This window comes from Nothobranchius furzeri, chromosome 17 (assembly GCF_043380555.1).
Source record: "Nothobranchius furzeri strain GRZ-AD chromosome 17, NfurGRZ-RIMD1, whole genome shotgun sequence".
Classification (NCBI taxonomy): domain Eukaryota; kingdom Metazoa; phylum Chordata; class Actinopteri; order Cyprinodontiformes; family Nothobranchiidae; genus Nothobranchius; species Nothobranchius furzeri.
Window position 1 is genome coordinate 56,003,044 of NC_091757.1, and position 19,763 is coordinate 56,022,806.

A 19,763-nucleotide genomic window follows, 5' to 3' on the forward strand; every position below is an offset into this window, starting at 1 on the left:
CTTTCATTTCTGCAGACATGGATGTGGAGCAAGACATGGAGTAGCTGATCTGTGTTCTCCAACATTATGATGATTTGAGCCAACTTTAGTATCTTGATAATTTGGTTACTCACTTAAATGATCCTTTTATCCTATTTGTTAACTAAACCCGGTTATGCGGCTGTTCACAAGTCTAAATATTTTCTATAGAAAGGCAAGTTTTAAATTTTTTTAAATTGGTTGAGTTATTCCAGAACATTTATCCACAAAGTTACGCAAATAGCTAATAAAACTAAAAATCTGTAAATGCAGGATCCCATCTGGCATGGTTATCAACGAGAGGTGCTTTCTGATGAGATAGTTTTACTGTCAGACTGCCGTTGCTGGTCTTCCTGAATGTCACACAGCAGCTGCAAACGTGGAGATTTTTAAAATAGTTTTTGAGCAAAGTACTTGTTTATACACCTAAAATGAACTTAACTTTTAAAAAGTTCATAGTGCTTTCTTTGCCCAGCCAACTGGATTTTTCATAGTTTTATATTTTGAGTGGTTCATTTAGACAGAGTGTGGACCAGATCATGTTTAAATCTAAAATGATAAAATATGAACCCAAACAACCGTTTATTGTTAAGCTAACTACAAATTAGCTACAAACTGATTGTCCAATCAAAATAGAGGACTCAAACGTTGCTTAACGAACGCACCAATCACAACAGAGTGTCTAAAAATCCCATGTTTTTGGCTGATCTGAATTCCCGCAAAGTCTCGCGATAACCCATGAAATGTTTTCGAGAGCAGGTAACCAGAAAGCTTTCAGTGAATATCGAATGAGAATCTAAAAATATGTTTTATTTGAAGTTCTGTAATTCTCATTTCGTTGTAAATGTGTGTCTAAAAATCTCACTGACTGTTTTCGTGTTTGACATTTTAAGCAGAGTTAATAAATTTTTGTTACAACCGTAAATATGTCGATAGCATGGTCGATAGTCATACTTAGTCTGCCGGTGTTGTGCCAAAGTAGTTACCCCCGTCCAAAATTGTTTCCCATCGGTTTACACTTTGTTTTTGTTGGCGTTGCTATCACGAAATAGTTTATTTGCAAAATAAGTCGCAGTATAATAACTGCAGAAACTTTGGAGAACATTTAACGTTAAATTAAGAAGTCTAAAAAAAGAAAATGCTCTAATATCTGTAGATATTAGTTATACTGTGCCTTATTTTGCAAATAAACTATTTCGTGATAGCAACGCCAATGTGCATTATTGATGGGGGGCACGTTTTGGCAGCCGAGGCCACACAGCCTGATAAAATCTGTTTCCCTCCTTAACTTTTGCTGTGAAGAAACACTCTGCAACGTTACTGTAGTTACTGGTTATACTGTGTGATTGATTTTGCAAATAAACTTATTTCGTGATAGCAACGCCAACAAAAACAAAGTGTAAACCGAGTGTAAATTCACCGGAGAGCGACACGTTTCCATGATCACGTCTGGTTTTACAGTATCGCTCCCGTGAATGGGGAGACCCGTTTTGACGGGGGTAACTACTTTGGCACAACACCAGAATTATAATTGCGGTGATAAAGGAAACACAACAAACAGGCGGTAATTATTTTAGCTCGAATATTCACCAGTTTTATGTCCATCCTCTAGAGGTCGCTATAGCCTTAAAGAAGAGGGGAAGTTTAATGAAAGGATTTTTCTCAGGAGGATTAACTCCAGACTCGGTGGAGGTAAAACTCACACAGCTACGGCACCGACTGGAGGCAAACACGTTTAATTAGACAGAGAGAAAAGGATGAATTATCCGAATTAGACACCTCAACACCGTCAAAGTTCACCTTCTGGAGTTTGAGCTCTTCATTAGGTAAGTCCAATAACAATAATGCTCTTTTTTTAGCTCAAGGTTCATTTAGAACCTCTTAAATGGAACCGCGGCTCCACTCTGCAGCTTAAACGATAAACACAAATTTTAAAGTTGTAATGTGTAATATTTTACCTGTGGTGGAGTTTTGCTGCGTCATTAACGTGTTAATGTTGTTCTAAGTCCTCTTTAGGTATTTTTTATTCTGAAACATTAACTTGAGCAGCTCATTCTGAGTGAAAACCACAGCAACCGGACAGGAAACCGTCTCATTAACTCTGACTGCTGCAGCACATCAACATCTTGCTGTTGTGTCTAATTTAGGAAGTGGCCTCTGATGAAGAACAGATCTGAACCCTGCAGCATCAAAATTCAATCGATTTCCTTACTCGTACGTGCACGCGCATTATAGCTGCATGCATACCAGATTTTGCTTCATTCTTTTTTTTTTTTACTGCACACCAAAAGCAGAACAAAAGTTTAACCATTAAGATAATTACTCACATTCTCATGATCAAAAGATCACCCTGTCTCTTCAGATGACCTCTGACCGCTCAGAAAGGCTCGATAATCTCTTCGGGATCAGATGAAAAACCAAAATAAGCAAAAGAATAAGGAGGAGTCACATGACTGCTGTGAGTAATTCATCTTTTGTTTCTTTCCTAGCAGATGGAGCTCAGCAGGAGGAAGGTGCCTCTATATGTAAGTTTGAGATCAGCGTTTTCTAATTTATCTGTAGATGGTTGGATGATGCAAATGCATATTTTATCTAAAAAGTAATCCGTTTATGCACAAATGTGTGCAACTGGGTTGAGTTATTTGGTTACACAAGAATTTATTTCTCTCAAAGCAGTGACCGTGTTACCATACATTAATGCATGTAGCCTACGCTTGTGTTTCCAGCTCAAGCTCTTTTTGTTTTGCTGTTAGATAATACAATAGCAGCCTGGTGTATATGTATATATATATATATATATAGAGAGAGAGAGAGAGAGAGAGAGAGAGAGAGAGAGAGAGAGAGAGAGAGAGAGAGAGAGAGAGAGAGAGAGAGAGAGAGAGAGAGAGAGAGAGAGAGAGAGAGAGAGAGAGAGAGAGAGAGAGAGAGAGAGAGAGAGAGAGAGAGAGAGAGAGAGAGAGAGAGAGAGAGAGAGAGAGAGAGAGAGAGAGAGAGAGAGAGAGAGAGAGAGAGAGAGAGAAAAAAATTGGACCAAATTTCTTCAGTTATCATTATTTAGATAAAATATATAAGAAATAGCAAAAATATTATTTCAAAAACTTTTTGCTGATTTTATGTTTTGAACATTTTTCATCTCTGCAGCCCTAAGTTAACATATTATTGTGAAATTGGATGTTTTTATCTTTTGGTAAATTTCCTTCTGCTACATTTTCTTAGTCTTATGACATTTTCCAACGATGTCGAGGCGGTAGTGATTTTCATTATTTGATTTTACCCAGAGAAAAATAGAAACCGATTTAATTACAGATGGAGAAGAAATAAAAAAAAAAAAACTTGCCAATTTATTGGATAAAAATTGGGTCAGCAGTTGAGCAGTTAATAGACTCTCAAGAGAACTGAGCATGGGAGTACAAACCCCACTCTGACCCATCTTACTCTGTTCTGTCTTCATTTATATTCATTCTGTCATATTTGCCAGACCTTTTTTCCTTCAGCCTGTCTTCTCTTCTCCTGATGGAGTCGGTTGTTTGATATGTTTCCAAGAATAACCCGTGCGTCGTGTCTTGTGCCCTGAATACTCTCCTCTATTTAGGCCGCTTTAGGTGGACAAATTGATACCTTACTTCATGGCAGTGTTGGAGCCTGCTTTGAAAAATCGCCTCATGGCCCAGAAACAACTGCACTTAAACTAAATATTGAGCTTACTTTAAAACCGTCCAAGAGTTTAAAACCACATTTACCTTGTTGTTGAATATAGGGAGCCTACAGCCTAGTTTAAACTTCTCCACCAGCAAGTTTTCACTCAAGCATGCATTTTTATGGTCATGTTTTCCTTTTATACTTCTCTATTGGTGTGTCAGTGTTGTGAAGCAGAGGGCGGAGCACTTCTCTGGGGGTATCCTGCAAACCGCAGAAACCCGATTATCTTAATTCCAAGTATGTAAATATCTATACATTCTCCATGGACAGCAGCGACAGACACGTTGTCTTCCACTTGACCCAAGAATCCATCATTTAGCCAACCAAGTGCGTCCCGCCCCTTAGTCATTGTATGGTAAAGAAAATTAGATCAGTTGTGATTAGGGCTGGGCACTAAATCGAAAAATTTATCGTCATCGAAATTTCTAACACTTATTGAGAAATTTTCCCGTGTCAACAAATTTTATAATAAAAAATGAAAAGATCGGTGAAGGTTGGCAACGTTCATGTCCCTTTAAGAAGCTGTACCACGTTGAGTCACATAAAAATGTAACTCAACGTAATACATGTGACAGCCCCATCTAGTGGACAACCTGAGTTTTTGCGCATACCTGTAGTTGTCGTCCATTTATCGTTATCAAGGTGAAATCCTCAATATATCGTGATACTGATTTTAGGCCATATCGCCCCGCCCTATTGTGATGGATAGTTAGAAAATTGCACTCTACTCTGTCCTTGCGTGCCTGTTGAAGAGCCCTTGCAAGGACAGATAATGGCATTGCGTGCCTCCTTACTTCCGCGGACGGAGAAGAGTTTAAATCACGTCTATCTACTTCTGGTCCATGGGTCCCCTGCGACAAAGGTCATGATTATTTTTCATTTAAATTGAAGTAAAACATGTGTGATTCAAGGTGTAAGGCAAAGTGGACCAGAAAATGACATTTATAGCCATGTTCACTTAAATTCTTTTCTTTCTTTTTCCTGGTCAAGGGACCCATGACACTTGGACTCCCTATTGGCAGCTTGGGATTCCTAACATATACCAAAAAGTCTGCTCCGTCTCTGACCTGCTTTCCTGTGTAAATTAGTAATGTTGTAATGACCACGGAGAAGCAGTTTGTTCTGAGTTTGTTTTGTCCTTTTTGTTGTTCGTTCACAACCCTGTAAACTAGCCAATCAGAATGCAGCTCATTTAACATTAATTTCCTGGCCAAGTCGGAAGGGAAACCCAATCTTTACATTGTAGGATTTTATGATGGGGTTGTACTTCGCCTTTTTTTTCTGGGCTCCTGGGCCATTGTGAGCCCCAACAAAGTTTCATATAGACATAACCGTATCCAATGTTGAAGAAAAAAAAGTTTTTCTAGGACATCTTTAAATACAACTATATGGGAGTCAGTTGTGCGGAAATTAGCAAATAATATAAGTTCAGTGTTTAATGTGATAATATATGCATTATTTAAATAAAAAAAAAACACACAAGAGATTTTAAGATCTAGTTCAGTGAGTCAATGAGAGTTAAAACAAAATAATGTTAATTTAAAAAAATCATTACAGTTTAAGAAATCTCCTTTCTGGTCCATTTTATAGTCTGGATAAAAATTGCATGGTTTCATTTCACTACAGACTCCAAAGCTTCACTGTCGCTTCATCAAGGCTGTTTTTATTATAAAGACTCTAAGCAGGATGCTGTTTGGGGGCCTCTGGTTTGACAAACTCCAACAGAGAGACTAGATGATAGACATGCAAGCATTTACTACACATCACAAGCAAAACAACCTAACATAAAAAATATCCTCTCATCTTGAAATTATAACATCCTAAATTGGGCCACTTGTACAAGACAAAATACTATATAAGATAAACGGTTCTCTATTATTTAAATCTATTAATATATTAATAAGTAAAACGGTATTCCATCTAGGGCTGAACGATTTTAGGAAAAGATTTTATTGCGATTTTTCTATCAGAAAATGCGATTTAAGTTCAATTCACGGTTTTCCGTAAACTAAGGTACAACACTAGCCTGTCAAGCTATCCTGTAGATTAAGTGAAAAGATGGTCTAGATTCTAAACTAGTACAACAAATCATTCACATTTATATTTACTATTTAATCATACAATAAAACTGTTAAAGCTATTAATATTTTATCCCATTATTATATATATATATATATTTAATTTTATATGCTTGTGAAGCAACTTGTGATTTTTATTTGTTCTACTCTAAAAATGCAAGGAGGAAATCTGAAGGTAGAAACAGCTTTCAAATGTATTAAATAAATAATGCTCAGAGTTTTCCCTGCATCACCAAGGCAGGCTGGCTGCACGATTTTCCTCACTAAACTCTGCTATAAAGCCTAGATTATGCTGCGGTCAGCTCCGTGAGAGAGGCGCACGGGCGTTGAAAGAGACGCTCTGACACGTTAGCCTGTTGAATTAACGTGTTCCATCAGAAACATTGAAACCAGTTTTAAAAGAGAAGTTGAGCTTTCAAGTCACCTAAAGTGCGCAACTATGGCGTCAGAATTCCGCCATATCTCGTGCACGCATATTGTCCACATCGCACGTGCAAACGGGACTCGCGCGTGGAAGTTAGAACCTCCACGAGTGAAGATATACATGGCGAGGAGGTCATTTGTACACTGAGAGGGACCCAACTGTCTCTGTGAGTGCACAAGGGCGGAATTCAAACACCATACGCGACGCCACACTCGCGCTGTTGAAGCATAAACCAAGCTTTAGAAATCAGCCTGAACCTGCTCCGATGTGGGAGGAGTCTCTCTCTCCCCCCACTGGGGATGGGTACCTTTGACATTTGAATCGATTCGGTACTAATTCCCGGTACCTACGAATCGATACCGGTACTTAACGGTACCAATTTTCGATACTTTTGAGTGTTTATTATTTTAATTCTCTTTTATAATTAAATATATATTTTTCTCAATATATAACCATATTTGATAAATATCACGATAAATAACATACAACTGGTTGTATTTTAACATCGTCCTTGTAGTTTTATAAGCTGATAATTAAACTGAAGCAAACATCTTTACTGTGAACTAAATTTACTGTGTATCTTCATTCCTTTTGCCTCCTTTTTCATTTGATTTTTCCTACTGGGAAGTTAGAATTTCCGAGGAGAAAGCGAACGCACCATTAGCTGATAACAGTGGTGGCAATGGAAGCTAACATATCAAGCTAACGTTATCTTAAACAGTTTATTTAGCTGCTGGAGCAGATTAAAACGATGATGCCTCACACTTGGATCGTTGTCACTGGTTTCGTCTTCACCCAATCACCCGTCGCATTTAGTAAAGTGAAGCCAAACTTTAGAGCGCGTTCATGTTCTTCTAGTCGGGAATTCGGAGTTCCGAGGAGAAAGCGAACGCACCATTAGCGAAACGGAAGCTAACATATCAAGCTAATTATATTTACCTACCGGAGCAGATTAAGACGAGGATGTCTCACTTAGATCGTTGTCGCTGGTTTCATCATCACCCAGTTACCCATCACATTTAGTGAAGTGGACCCAAGCTTTAGCGTGCGTTCTTTCTACCATGCTGCTCTGTTTACAACTGGCCCGCAGCGACCGACGACGTAACGCTCTTGCGCATGCACAGCTGTCTAGGCAAGTTCTCGTTATGAAGGACGGGTACCGAAACGAGGCACCGTTTCAAATGACGTGAATCGGTGCTCGGTCGGTACTGTGGAATTCGGTCGGTACCTTAAAAAGTACCGAATTCGGTACCCATCGCCACCCCCCACTCACCTATGTTTTCTCTCTCTCCCTCACTCGCCTACTTTGCCATTATTGTCTGCTCTAGCAGCTCTGTGTGTGGAAAAATAAAATGGAATATTACCTGCAACTCTGTCAGCTGTGAAATTGGGGTCTGCTCTGGACGGTATACCCCACCCCCTCCCCCGCACTGGCTGTTGGCGCCACCGTAACACACAGGAAAACCCCGGATGTTAAAAAAAAGTTACACAACAAATCCTGGATCAGTCAACATCGCAAAAACCGCAGCTTTGATGGTCACGTGATCGCGCTGTTTGAAATCATGATTTTGTTAAAAAATGATAGATCGTTCAGCCCTAATTCCATCCATCCGTTTTCATCCGCTTATCCGGAGTCGGGTCGCGGGGTCAATGGCCAAAGTCGAGATGCCCAGACTTCCCTCTCCCCAGCCACTTGGGCCAGCTCCTCCGGGGGAATCCCAAGGCGTTCCCTGGCCAGGTGAGGGACATAGTCCCTCCTGCGTGTCCTGGGTCTCCCTTTAGACCTCCTCCTGGTTGGACGTGCCCGGAAAACTTCACCAGGGAGGAGTCCAGAAGGCATCCTAACCAGATGCCCGAGCCACCTCAACTGGCTCCTGTCGATGTGGAGGAGCAGCAAATCTACTCCGAGTCCCTCCCGGATGACTGAGCTTCTCACCCTATCTCTAAGGGTGAGCCCAGCCACTCTGCAGAGAAAACTCATTTTGGCCGCTTGTATCCGTGATCTCGTTCTTTCGGTCGCTACCCAAAGCTCGTGACCATAGGTGAGGGTAGGAACGTAGATTGACCGGTAAATCGAGAGCTTCTAAAACAGTATTTAAAAGTTTTATTTTGAAAAAAAGATCACAAGTCCAGTCTTAGCAGCAACACAATTCTCACCCTAAAAGAAGAATAAAACAAAAGCTCAAGGTAAACAGGAAGTAAATCAAGTTGTTGCTTACTTATGAATCAATGCACAGAAAATACGGGTAGAAAAACGTATAAAACTTTATAAAAATTTCAGCTAATAAGTAACTCTCCTCGTAGCACTCCAACTTCATTAGGATCTGTTACTGTTTGTTTGACCAAATGATGAACAGAAAATATCAGATTATTGCCTGGAATAACATTTAATGAACCAACAAAATAATGAAAATAAACCAACTAAAGAAACAGCTTCCATTGAACGATGGCAGAGTAGACACCTGCATCACAGCATCTTATGTTATGCTCAGATCCTACATTTATTTAGATTATTGTCTTGTACAAGTGGGGAATCCAAATTCTAACCAAGCCACTAGGGGGCGCTGAAGCTAAATGTTCTGGGGCCTCATTTATCGAGCTTGCTTGCACACAAAACGAGGTCGGAAAACTGCGTAAGCAACTTTCCACGCAAACTTTGGGATTTATGAAAGAAAACTTAGCGGAAAAATGTGCGCAACTTTAAGTTGACTAAGGACCTGGCTTACACACATGCTGGACATGGAGAGCACCTGCAGTGCTGCTGCTGAGAAGGACACAATTATGAAATCCTGCAGCATTATCACTTGTACCACTTCGTTTTCACACAGAACAAGACCCCCCACACGCACACACACGCACACACACACACACACACACACACACACACACACACACGCACAGCCTGAAGCGCAGAATACGGAATGCAGAATATCAGCAGGGGGACAGATTGAGACAGAACATCATGCGTCTGTGACAGTGTGTGTCCTGTCACTGTGACCCGATTGATCATGCGCCCTGGCTAGTTGAACAGAGGAGATCTCCGTTTGGGTGACTGGTTAGTGTGCGTGACTTTCACCCGGGAGTCTTGGGATCAGATCCCGATTGGACCATTTTTTTATACCCGCCGCCACAGATCTCTCTGAAGAATTCACATTATTGACGGCTTCAGCAACGCTGTGCCACTCTGTGGATTTTCTCTTATTTGATTTGCAAAAGCACTTCCTTTCATTTCTCCACCTCACCCACAGGTACCGCAACTTCTGCATCTGTGAAATAGCGCTTCCTTGATCTGCCTTGATCTGCGGTCGTGATCGAAATGCTGCAACAGCCGGTGTCTGTGCAGGATCGGCTCGGGGTCCTTCGACTGCCGATGACGTCAAAGTAGTTGATTGGCTGAACATGAAGCTTACGGAAGTGACGTTAACATGTCATGATTTTGATTGGTCAGAACAAATTTGCGGTCGTAGTCTTAGCGGTTGTAGTCCTGTAGTCCAAAAATCAACACTTTTTGGAGAAAACATGTTTGAATTTCTAAAGGAAATGTAAAATATAAGCAAATGATAAACGGTGACCCTCAGAAGCTCTTGATGTTGATGAAATGGGGCAAAATAAAATATAAGAACTTTATTGAAAGACACCAAGCAATATTTAGAGTCAAAGAATATATTTAGATAACAACTAAGGAAATATACAGACGAACTCCACATTAATACAAACACATGTGGCTTCACATACAAGAACTGTTCTGTTTTTTGTCAGTCGGATGTTGGTTTTATGCAGTTTCACATTCTTTACAAAACAAAGATAATATGGTGTTTTATTAACAAATTACAATTATAAAGAAAACATTTAGATGTTAACAAACAAGATTTTACAGGGTATCTGCGGGTCCTTAAAAAGTCTTAAATTAGATTTTCCAAATTTAAGGCCTTAAAAATCCTTAAAAATGACAAATAATCCTTAAATACAGTTCCCGAAGGTCTTAATTTACCAAAGACCCAATAAATAACATTCTTTTATTTGTATAAAAATTTTGTGAATTTCTAGTTAGTGTTCAGCATTTTTGTGTATGATATTGGCGTAAGCGGAACCGTACACATTCAGTTGCTTGTGAAAGGGGGCTATTTTTAGATGAGCACATTAGCGGGAGCTTGCGTCATGGGGAAGTGCAAGTTTAAGGTTAACTGGATGGCTAATCCCACATTCGCGACGTGGTTAGCACCAGTTCCAGGCAATAGCTGGAAATTATAGCTTGTATGTAATTAAAAAAATAGCTTAAATTTGGTAAAAGTGGCCTTAAAAAAGGTCTTAACAAGTCTTAAATGTGGCTCCCTTAAACCTGCAGATACCCTGATTTATTCACAAAACTGCTGATGTCTTTCCAAAACGTGTGTGTGAAAGCCGAGTAGATTGGCAGTAATGTGACGTCATCGGCAGTCGAAGGACCCCGAGCTGATCCTGTACCGACTCTAGCTTATGTATATGCATGAGATCCACAAGCCATTTTGCGTCGACCATTTATGGCAATGAGTGGGCGTGGCGAGGGCGGGATGTGACTAAAAAGCAGCTGAGAACCTTTCTAGATAAGTTTCTGATTTATGAAGCGGAGATTGCGTGCAGCTGTGCGTCCTCCATGTTTGATAGATCACAAACCTGCTTGGCGTAGGTACTTTTTTTTTTTTGCTGAGTTCAAGTTTGGTTTTAGTAAGGATTCTACGCCATGTTAGATAAATGAGACCCCTGATGTTTTACCTTATTTGTTTAGCTGGCTCACTTTAAACTTGTAATGTTTTTGGATCCTGCCACTTGAAAGAATCTGAATTGGGAATCGATAGGAACTGGAATCGAAATGAGGAATTGGAATCGGAATTGTTCTACGATGCCCAATCCTATGGACTGGTGGGAAATTGTAGAAATTTGCTGCAAATTATCATCAGTCTGAATGATGCCAAAATGTCAAAAAAGGTGTTTTCTATTTTCTTTATTTTTGAAAAACCTTTGAGCCGGTCGTGACTCGTGTTACCAAAAGTAGTACGCTCTAAAGATTAGAACATTTTTGCCAGATTTTTTGTTGTTTCCTTTTAAAAAAAAGTGGGTCTGCGTGCATCTAAAATCAACTTTTGTAATTTGTCACAATATTAACTTGACTATACATTTATTATCCATTTGCTCACATAACTGCAGGTGCAGGACTGCTTTTCAGATGCATTTTTGTCCATTTTAATTTTAAACCTGGAAACTCTGGTGCCCCACATGGTCTGCTACCTCTGATAGAACATAAAACATGTTCTTGCTTGTTTAGATCAAGGCACGTCTTTTCATAAAAACACACTGGAGCACATGGGGGTTAACGGTACCCCCGAGGAATGATACCAGGAGATTAGCTGTACTTCACAGAACAAAGCCTGAGTCTGAAACAAGCCTATGAATAGACCCATTTTTATGCTTTCCACTATCCATCTTTGTTTTTCTTTCAACCTCTCCCACCTTTGTTTACCTCAGGGTGAGGCGAAGGTATTCACTCTGCTAGAAGGCTTGGACTCGGTGCCAGAAGATGCTGAGGTGTTCATTGTTCTGGAAGGCTCCACGCTTGTCCATGTAACCCAGGCTCAGAGTGATGTCATGCTCTGCTTTATCGTGCCTGGTATGTCCGTGTACCAGAATGCTGTTTTATTACCTAAATGTTGTGCTGTGGCAATCCAAGGCTTTAGCGCCATCTGTGATTTATTGATATGCTGGAAAAAACCTGCTGAATCTTGCATTTGTTGTTTGTTATCTGAGGTCTGAAGGACATAGAAATCTGATCAGCTTTCCCTCCAATGGGAAACATCTATGGGAACAAAAATTCAATATTCTTGAGCTTCTGTGCAGGATAAAACGAGTTCTCGGTCATTTTACTGGAAGAGATTTAGCCTATTTTAAACTTTTCTCTGTCTCAGCATCTGTCTCTGGAAGGAAAACGTCCCACAAGAAGGAGTTTTAATTCATAGTTGAATAAATTAGAAGTAGATCTATTTATTTGTCATTAAAAATACATTTTCAGAGAGCAGTTGCATGCCGTATCCGGAACCAAAACGAAAATGGGTTTCAGGATCTTTGTCGATAATTTTTATAAGTAAATGGATTTTTGTAAATATTGTGTTTATTTTCCTAAAACAGAAACATCTGGAGCAGCGGTTTGTCTCTCAAGTAAATAAAATGTCAAATAAAACTGTTAGCAATGCATGATTGATATGAAATCCAAATAATTTCCTGTTTTGCTTTTTGGGGTTTGTGTCTTTTTATGGACCACAAACTAATTTTATGCTATTTTATTAAACTGAGTCAGCTCTCTGTCTGATGACATTTAACACCAGTCACATTTCTGTAATGAAACTTCGACACAGTCAATTATTCAAGTTCATTTTTGTTATTTTGCCTTTTCTGTTTTTAGGTCACAATCTGGCAGAGGAGGTCTCCGTTCAGGCCTACCTGTGCTCTGAAACCACGCCCCTCACCTGGGTGGGTGGAGCTTCTTTAGAATATGTGCATGATGATGCACAGGTAAGTGAGCGAAGCTTATTTAATCCTACACATTTTATCCAAGGCAGTGTATCCTATGCTTTTGCAAACCTTTCTTATTATTTAAAATGACTCATTTGAGTCAAATTGTATGAATTGGATTCATTTTTTCCAGTAGTTATAAAAAACAAGAACAGATTAAAACTTAAAAACTCTTCTTCTTCTTCCTGCCTGATTTATTCTCAGGATCTGGCTGAGTACATCGTGATCCACGGACATCGTCTGAGCTCCACAGACCACCAGGAGCTGAGCAGCCTCTTCAGTCTGGGCCAGGAGAGAGCTCGCTGGGCGATGGATCATAAAGTGGCTCTGGCCATGGCCAACCTGGATATCCCTCCGAAGTGGAACGTTCTGGGAAGCCAGAGTAGAGATGGTGAGAGCAGGAATGTCCTAATAATAATAATAATAATAATAATAATAATAATAGTAATACTTTTTATTTATAATGCGCTTTACATTACAGAAGTAATCTCAGAGTGCTACAGAGAATAGGGGACAGGTATAAGGTACACAGCTAGTTAAAATTTCAGGATACTATCAAGTATGGAAAATAAAAACAATCCCCAGAAGTAGATAAACCCATCTAAAAAGTCATTGCAGTAGATGCAAACAATAAGTAAAAACAACACAATAAAGGAAAACACTCAATAGGTCATTGTGCACTTAGGCCCTGTCCACACGTAGCCGGGGATCTGCCAAAACGTAGTTATTTTTCTACGTTTTGGCCTGTCATCCACACGAAAACAGAGTTTTTTTTCACACGAAAACGGATCTTTTAAAAAACTCCGGCCAAAGTGAAGATCTGGGTTTTCTCCGTTTTGGGTGTCTGCGTGTGGACGGACAAAACCGGAGTTTTAAGGTCCGCAACGTCACTTTCCGCGACAAAAAAATGCTGACTTCACGTGTGCGACCTGTGTTTACACTAGCCGACATCATGGATGCCCTCAGAGCTGCGCTCGCTTTATCAACTGTCCAAGCGCTTTTTGCTTGTTTGTTTTTGCAAGCGGAATTACTGCTCCTTGTGGAAGACCACAGACGAAGGACGAGGTTAAGAACGGGGGAAGTACTGCCGCCTACAGGTCTGGCATGTCCTTAACAACGTATTTATCCGGGTACGTGTGGACAGAGTTTGTTTTAAACGAGGCGGTGTGGATGCAAGTTTTTGGAGGGGTGGATATTCGTTTTTAAAAAAAACAGCTACGTGTGGACTAGGCCTAGAAAGCTGTTCCGGCTACCAGCCTGGCCATTGGGATGCAGGAGCCAGGATCACCCAGCCCTGGTGGTCAGCCTGACACCGCCCATCCTCTTCCAGGCTGCTGAGGAGCACAGCTGAGCTGAATCCTGCTGATGACCCACACCTGGGATAAAAAGGCTGTGCCTTCAGCAGTCTGGGAGGCAGCAGTGCAGGGCTTCTGCTGTCCTCCAGGCCTCGTTTTGGTTTTAACCCCTTCATTTTGATTAAGGTTTTAACTCTGAGTTATGAGCCTTTAAAGGGTGAAGCTCTTGGATGATCCTGAGGGATCTTTTGATGTTGTTTGTTGATTAAAAAGGTTAACTTGGTTTGCTGCAATTTCATTGACTCTGGTTTTAAACACCTCCTGTGTTGGTACAGCTTTTACTATAAGTTTTTACCAGGTGTTTTAAGTCAACTTCTGGATTTTAAAAACACCTATTTGGTAGAACTTTTAATATAAGTTTTAACCAGGTGAATTTATAGTTGGTATTTGGTGTAATGTTAACCTTTTCGAGTTTTTGTTTGTTTTGCATTATCTTTATAATGCTAGCCATCTGTTTGCTCGTTTTTAGAACCTTTTACAACAATTAAAACCATTTTAACTCCACTGTCGTATTTCTTATGTTGCCCCCTCCTTCGCATTTTAACATCTCCCGTCGGGGACGTAACAAAGCCTTATTAAACAAAAAGGTCTTGAGGCCTGTTTTGAAAAGCTCCACAGATTGTGTGGCCCTTAGAAACTCTGAGAGAAAATTCCTAAATTGAGGGGCCACTGCCTTGAAGGACCTGTCTCCCATAGTGGAGAGTTTAGTCAGTGGTTGGTGCAGGCGGTGTGAAGAGGTGGTAGAGCGGAGGGTTCTTGTGGCAGTGTGTGGGATGAGAAGTTCGCTCAGATAGGCAGGAGCAGTTCCATGGATGCACTGGTGAGTAAGAAGGCCAATTTTGTACTGAACTTGATATTGGATGGGCAACCAATGAAGTGATCTCAGAACTGGATTTCTAATTGAAATGAGCGCCGTTATGGCTGCTCTCGTGGTCTGCCTGTATCTGTTCTGTCTATGTGTGCATGTAACCTTGGTCAGGCTGTGCTGCGGAGTCAAGTTCCTATGCTCTGGTTCGCTGGAGCGCTGGCAATAAAGCTTTCTGATTCTGATATGATCGTATTTGCGTCTCCTCATCAGGACCCGGGCAGCTGAGTTCTGGATGTGCTGGAGCTTTTGTATGCTCGTGCCGGGGGCCCCAACACGGAGGGCATTGCTATAGTCCAACCTGGAGGAGATAAACGCATGGACCAACTTCTCTGCATCTGGCTGGGAAAGAGAGGGACGGAGTTTAGCAATGTTTTTGAGGTGGAGAAAAGAGACCTTGCAGAGGTGGCGGATGTGGGTGTCAAATGTAAGATTTGAATCTAGTCTGATACCAAGATTTGTTACAGTAGAGGAAAGGGGAATTTCATGACCGAAAATGGAAATACTGCTAAGGGAGAGAGACTGTGTTTGATGTGGAGTGCCGATAATGATAGCTTCAATTTTATTACTGTTTAGTTGAAGAAAATTTGCGGCCATGCATGCCCTCATCTCCTCCAGGCAGACCTGAAGTACAGATGGAAGAGTTTTGGGTGTAGTGGAGTCCATATTCATGTATAACTGAGTGTCGTCTGCATAACAGTGAAACGATATGTTGTACTTATGGAAAATTTGTCCAAGTGGAAGCATGTAGATGGAGAAAAGGGTTGTCCCAAGAACCGACCCCTGTGGTACTCCACAATATACAGTATACCTGTTTAGTTGTGCTTTATTTATCTGAATAATGAGGGCAGGAACTTTGTTTAAATGTCCTGAGCTCAGATTATTGAAGATGTTCACGAAGAACAAGAAGAAAGTATTTCTTTAAACAGTTTCCTTTTTCATGCTCCCCTCACAAACCTCACGCAGTGGGAGCTCAAAGCCAACATTATGTAAGGAGGGTGAACTCTTCAACCCAACTGTCCTCTTCTCCACCTCCGCCATCATTCCACATTTTCTGTACTCAGAGGGTTGAAATCGGAAGTGAAGACGGTCGCATGTGTGCTTCTGTCAAATTCATCAAAGCCGGTTAAGCATCTTGTAATGTGGTTAATAGAGCCTTCCCATCTGGAAGTAGCCCCAGGCGGGTGTGTGTGTGTGTGTGTGTTGTTTACTAGATGCCACTGCCTGTTTGCAGTGATTGTGTGAGGCCACCCACATAAACGACAAACTAGGTTTTAGCTGTAATGTTATTATGGTCGTCTGTATCAGTGCAGCGTCGCCCTCTCAGTATCTGCAGCTAATTGGAAAGAAATACTTCATGACATTAATTAATTGTTTAGCCTATATGCTGTGTAAATATGGACCTCTAAGTTTAAAGTCAATTATTACTAACAAAATACATTAAAGTTGTAAAAAAAATAATAATAAAGGGCAAAACCTTAATATTAAAAACAAGACCTTCCACCTTGTTTTTTGCATACTCAATGTTAAAGGGGACAAAGAGTCTAAACCAACATTGTCTTGTTGTTTGTGAATAAAGACGGCAGGTGGTAAAAAGTAGCATGCCAAAAAGTCAAACGCTGTGCGTGACCTACTTTTTATGTAAATTAGAAAGTTTAAAAATGCCAGAGAAAGACTTCTTTCTGAGAAACCTCTCATAAAAACGTCACAATATGGAGCCCTTCCCCCTCCAGTCTGCAGTCTCCAGTAGGGCAGTGTTGGGAGTAACGCGGTACAAAAGTAATTAATTACTGTAATGCATTGCTTTTTGCTGTAATGTGGTAATGTAAGGCATTACAGGGAAAGAAAATGGTAATATTTACTCGGTACAATTGTCAGTAACGCGGTAATTACAACGCATTTTTAAACCCAGAATCAAGATGTGGGTTTCTTAAAAATTTAAATTGCGGAAATCCCAAAATAAAGATCCAAGTGACATTCTATCCATACATATTTAGAAAAGTATTCTACTTCTTTATGTTATTTACAATAGTTCAATATTTTGATGTATTTATTCCCATGTGTTTTCTAACTCAAAAGGTTTTTTTTTTTGTCTTGCTGCTGAGTGAATGTCAAATGCTGCAGTATTTTTGCAATAATTTTGTGCTGCAATTGTGATGTAGTTTACAATTTAATAATAAAAACTATACATAAGTCAGAAATAATCATAAACAGAAATATTTTTATGATTTGGGTTTTATTTTGTAGATACCTGCACACAAGCCTTGATTTTGTTCATCTGCAGAAGGAAATTCTGACCTACTTAATGATTGTGATTTAGTTTTTCACTTTAAAGTGGGTCAGTAGAAGAAATTCATTCTGGCCTGAATGAACAAAAAAGACCTGGGGCCTCATTTATCGAGCTAGCTTACGCACAAAACGGGGTCGGAAAACAGCGTAAGCAACTTTCCACGCAAACTTTGGGATTTATGAAAGAGAACTTAGCGGAAAAATGTGCGCAACTTTAAGTTGACTAAGGACCTGGCTTACACACATGCTGGACATGGAGAGCACCTGCAGTGCTGCTGCTGAGCAGGGTACCATTATGAAACCTGCAGCATTATCACTTGTACTGCTTCGTTTTCACACAGAACAAGATCCCCCACACGCACGCACACATACGCGTACGCGCACGCACGCACGCACACACACACACACACACAGCCTGAAGCGCAGAATACGGAATGCAGAAATCAGCAGGGGGACAGATTGAGACAGAACATCATGCGTCTGTGACGGTGAGTGTCCTGTCACTGTGACCCGATTGATCATGCACCCTGGCTACTTGTATAAGGGCGATCCCCGTTTAGCTGACTGGTTAGCGCGCGCGACTTTCACCCGGGAGTCTGGGGATGGAATTCTGATCAGATCTTTTTTTTTATCCACCACAGATCTCTCTGAAGAACACAACATTGACGGCTTCAGCAACGCTGTGCCACTCCGGATTTTCTCTTATTTGTTTTGCAAAAGCACTTCCTTTCATTTCTCCACCTCACCCCCAGTTACCTCAACTTCTGCTTCTGTAAAATAGCGCTTCCTTGATCTGCGGTCGTGATCGAAATGCTGCAACAGCCGGCTTATGCATATGCATGAGGCCCACAAGGCACTTTGCATTGACCATTTATGGCAGTAAGTGGGCGTGGCGAGGGCGGGATATGACTAAAAAGCAGCTGAGAACCTTTCTCGTTAGTTTCCGATTTATGAATCGGAGATTGCGTGCAGCTGTGCGTACTCCATGTTTGATAGATCACAAACCTGCTTGACGTAAGTACATTTTTTTTGCCGAGCTTAAGTACGGTTTTAGTAAGGATTCTACGCCATGTTTGATAAATGAGACCCCAGATTCCTTCAGTTTGCTTTCTGACACACATCTCTTTTAATTTTACTGCACATGTTGGAATCAAGAGAAATGTGTTGTCTTGTCTCCAGACCGTCGTGCCAGAGAGTCCCCCCTCCACCTGGCCGTGCGTTGGGGTCTATATCGGCTTGCAGAGCTGCTGCTTTGTCAGCCGGGAGGTCTGATGGCCGTCAGTCTGCCAAACGAGGACGGAGTCACGCCGCTGCAGCTGGCTCAGATCACAGGCAACGCCGAGCTCCTGGAACTGCTCACACAGTAAGATAATAAGGTCCTTCATGGTGATTTGAGGACATAAATGACAAATTAAGTAGTTTTTCTGAACATTCAACACTGATTATGGGATTTTGTTACACACGGCACGGCACGGCACGGCTTTTACTCGAATCCCCCCAAAATGTTAATTTAAAATAATTTGTTCTCATGATTCTCATTTTTTTAAATAGTTGCAAAAAGAGATGAACCTTTTGCACATTTTTTTTTCATATTTGAGGAGGAAAACAGTAATATCAATAACTCTCCCCCCACCAACATGCTTCCCGGTTGTCGGAGGAGGTTTCATCCTGAAAAGAAGTCCTGTCCTTTGGGTCAATTTCAAAAGTGTTTTTCCTGTTTTTACAAAGCAAGTCTAATTGATGCAGGCTGTAAATGATGGCAGGTCACCTGCATTTCCTGTGACGGGCCTATTTCACGACATATATTTGGACTTGAAAATTCAGGGAAAGCATAGGCAGCGTTCCACTAATGCAGCTGTGCACGCGGATAAAATGCTAATGAGCAGAACTTCTAAAGGGAATGGAATGCAGGCCTATTGATTATGACACCAGTGCTTTCGTTAGACTTCCACTTTTACATGCCTGCTGTAAAATAAGTCCGTTAAAATGATAAAAGGCTTTTTTTGTCTCTGTTTGAGTTCTGAATCGCAGACACCCACACATTTTTCTCTCTTCCATCACGTTTGGAAGCTCTCGAGACCTCAAGACCACCATGATCCTGGATGTTGGAGATTAAAGCCATACTATGCCACTTTTTCATATTTTAAGTCGGTTTGTGCTAAAATGACCCTTTACAGGGTTATTACCACTCAGATCCCCACCTCCCTCTGTGATCAGAATATTGCGCTTGCAACTTCAGAGTGCCGGTCTGGTCCCTGTTGGACTTAATAAAGTGGATCTGACATACCTGGTGCTGGAGTCCGCTTCCAGCATGTTTCCTGCATGTGTTCGATCGTGAACTCAGCTGATTCATTTGATTTAGTGATGAATCACTCCTGTAGACACTCAAGAATGCTGAGGAGACATTTCAGCGATTAGGTCAAGGTGTTAAAAAACGAACGCACAGCGAGGAGATAAGTTTCACTTTTGCTTTGACTACTGAACACTAGGGG

At 40.9% G+C, this 19,763-nt stretch overlaps 2 protein-coding genes across 6 annotated transcripts in view; both read left to right on the plus strand.

Moving 5' to 3' along the window:
• Positions 1-943, plus strand: part of utp15 (UTP15 small subunit processome component) — a 16,482-nt gene extending 15,539 nt beyond the window's left edge. Inside the window, exon 12 of the mRNA XM_070546212.1 lies at positions 1-943. This exon is cut by the window's left edge and continues 440 nt beyond it. The gene's annotated coding sequence lies outside the window, so the exon portion shown is untranslated.
• Positions 944-1,080: 137 nt separating this feature from the next.
• The window catches only part of LOC107394273 (rho guanine nucleotide exchange factor 28), a 66,229-nt gene continuing 47,546 nt past the window's right edge, over positions 1,081-19,763 (plus strand). For 4 of the 5 annotated variants that reach the window (XM_070546203.1, XM_070546207.1, XM_070546206.1 and 1 more), the window contains exons 1-6: positions 1,081-1,844; positions 2,508-2,543; positions 11,722-11,863; positions 12,653-12,762; positions 12,967-13,153; positions 18,451-18,634. In XM_070546203.1, coding sequence (XP_070402304.1) covers positions 2,511-2,543; positions 11,722-11,863; positions 12,653-12,762; positions 12,967-13,153; positions 18,451-18,634 — 656 coding nt within the window. In that variant the 5' untranslated portion in view covers positions 1,081-1,844; positions 2,508-2,510. The remainder of the gene's footprint in view (positions 1,845-2,507; positions 2,544-11,721; positions 11,864-12,652; positions 12,763-12,966; positions 13,154-18,450; positions 18,635-19,763) is intronic. The other variant, XM_070546205.1, reaches the window with a different exon arrangement.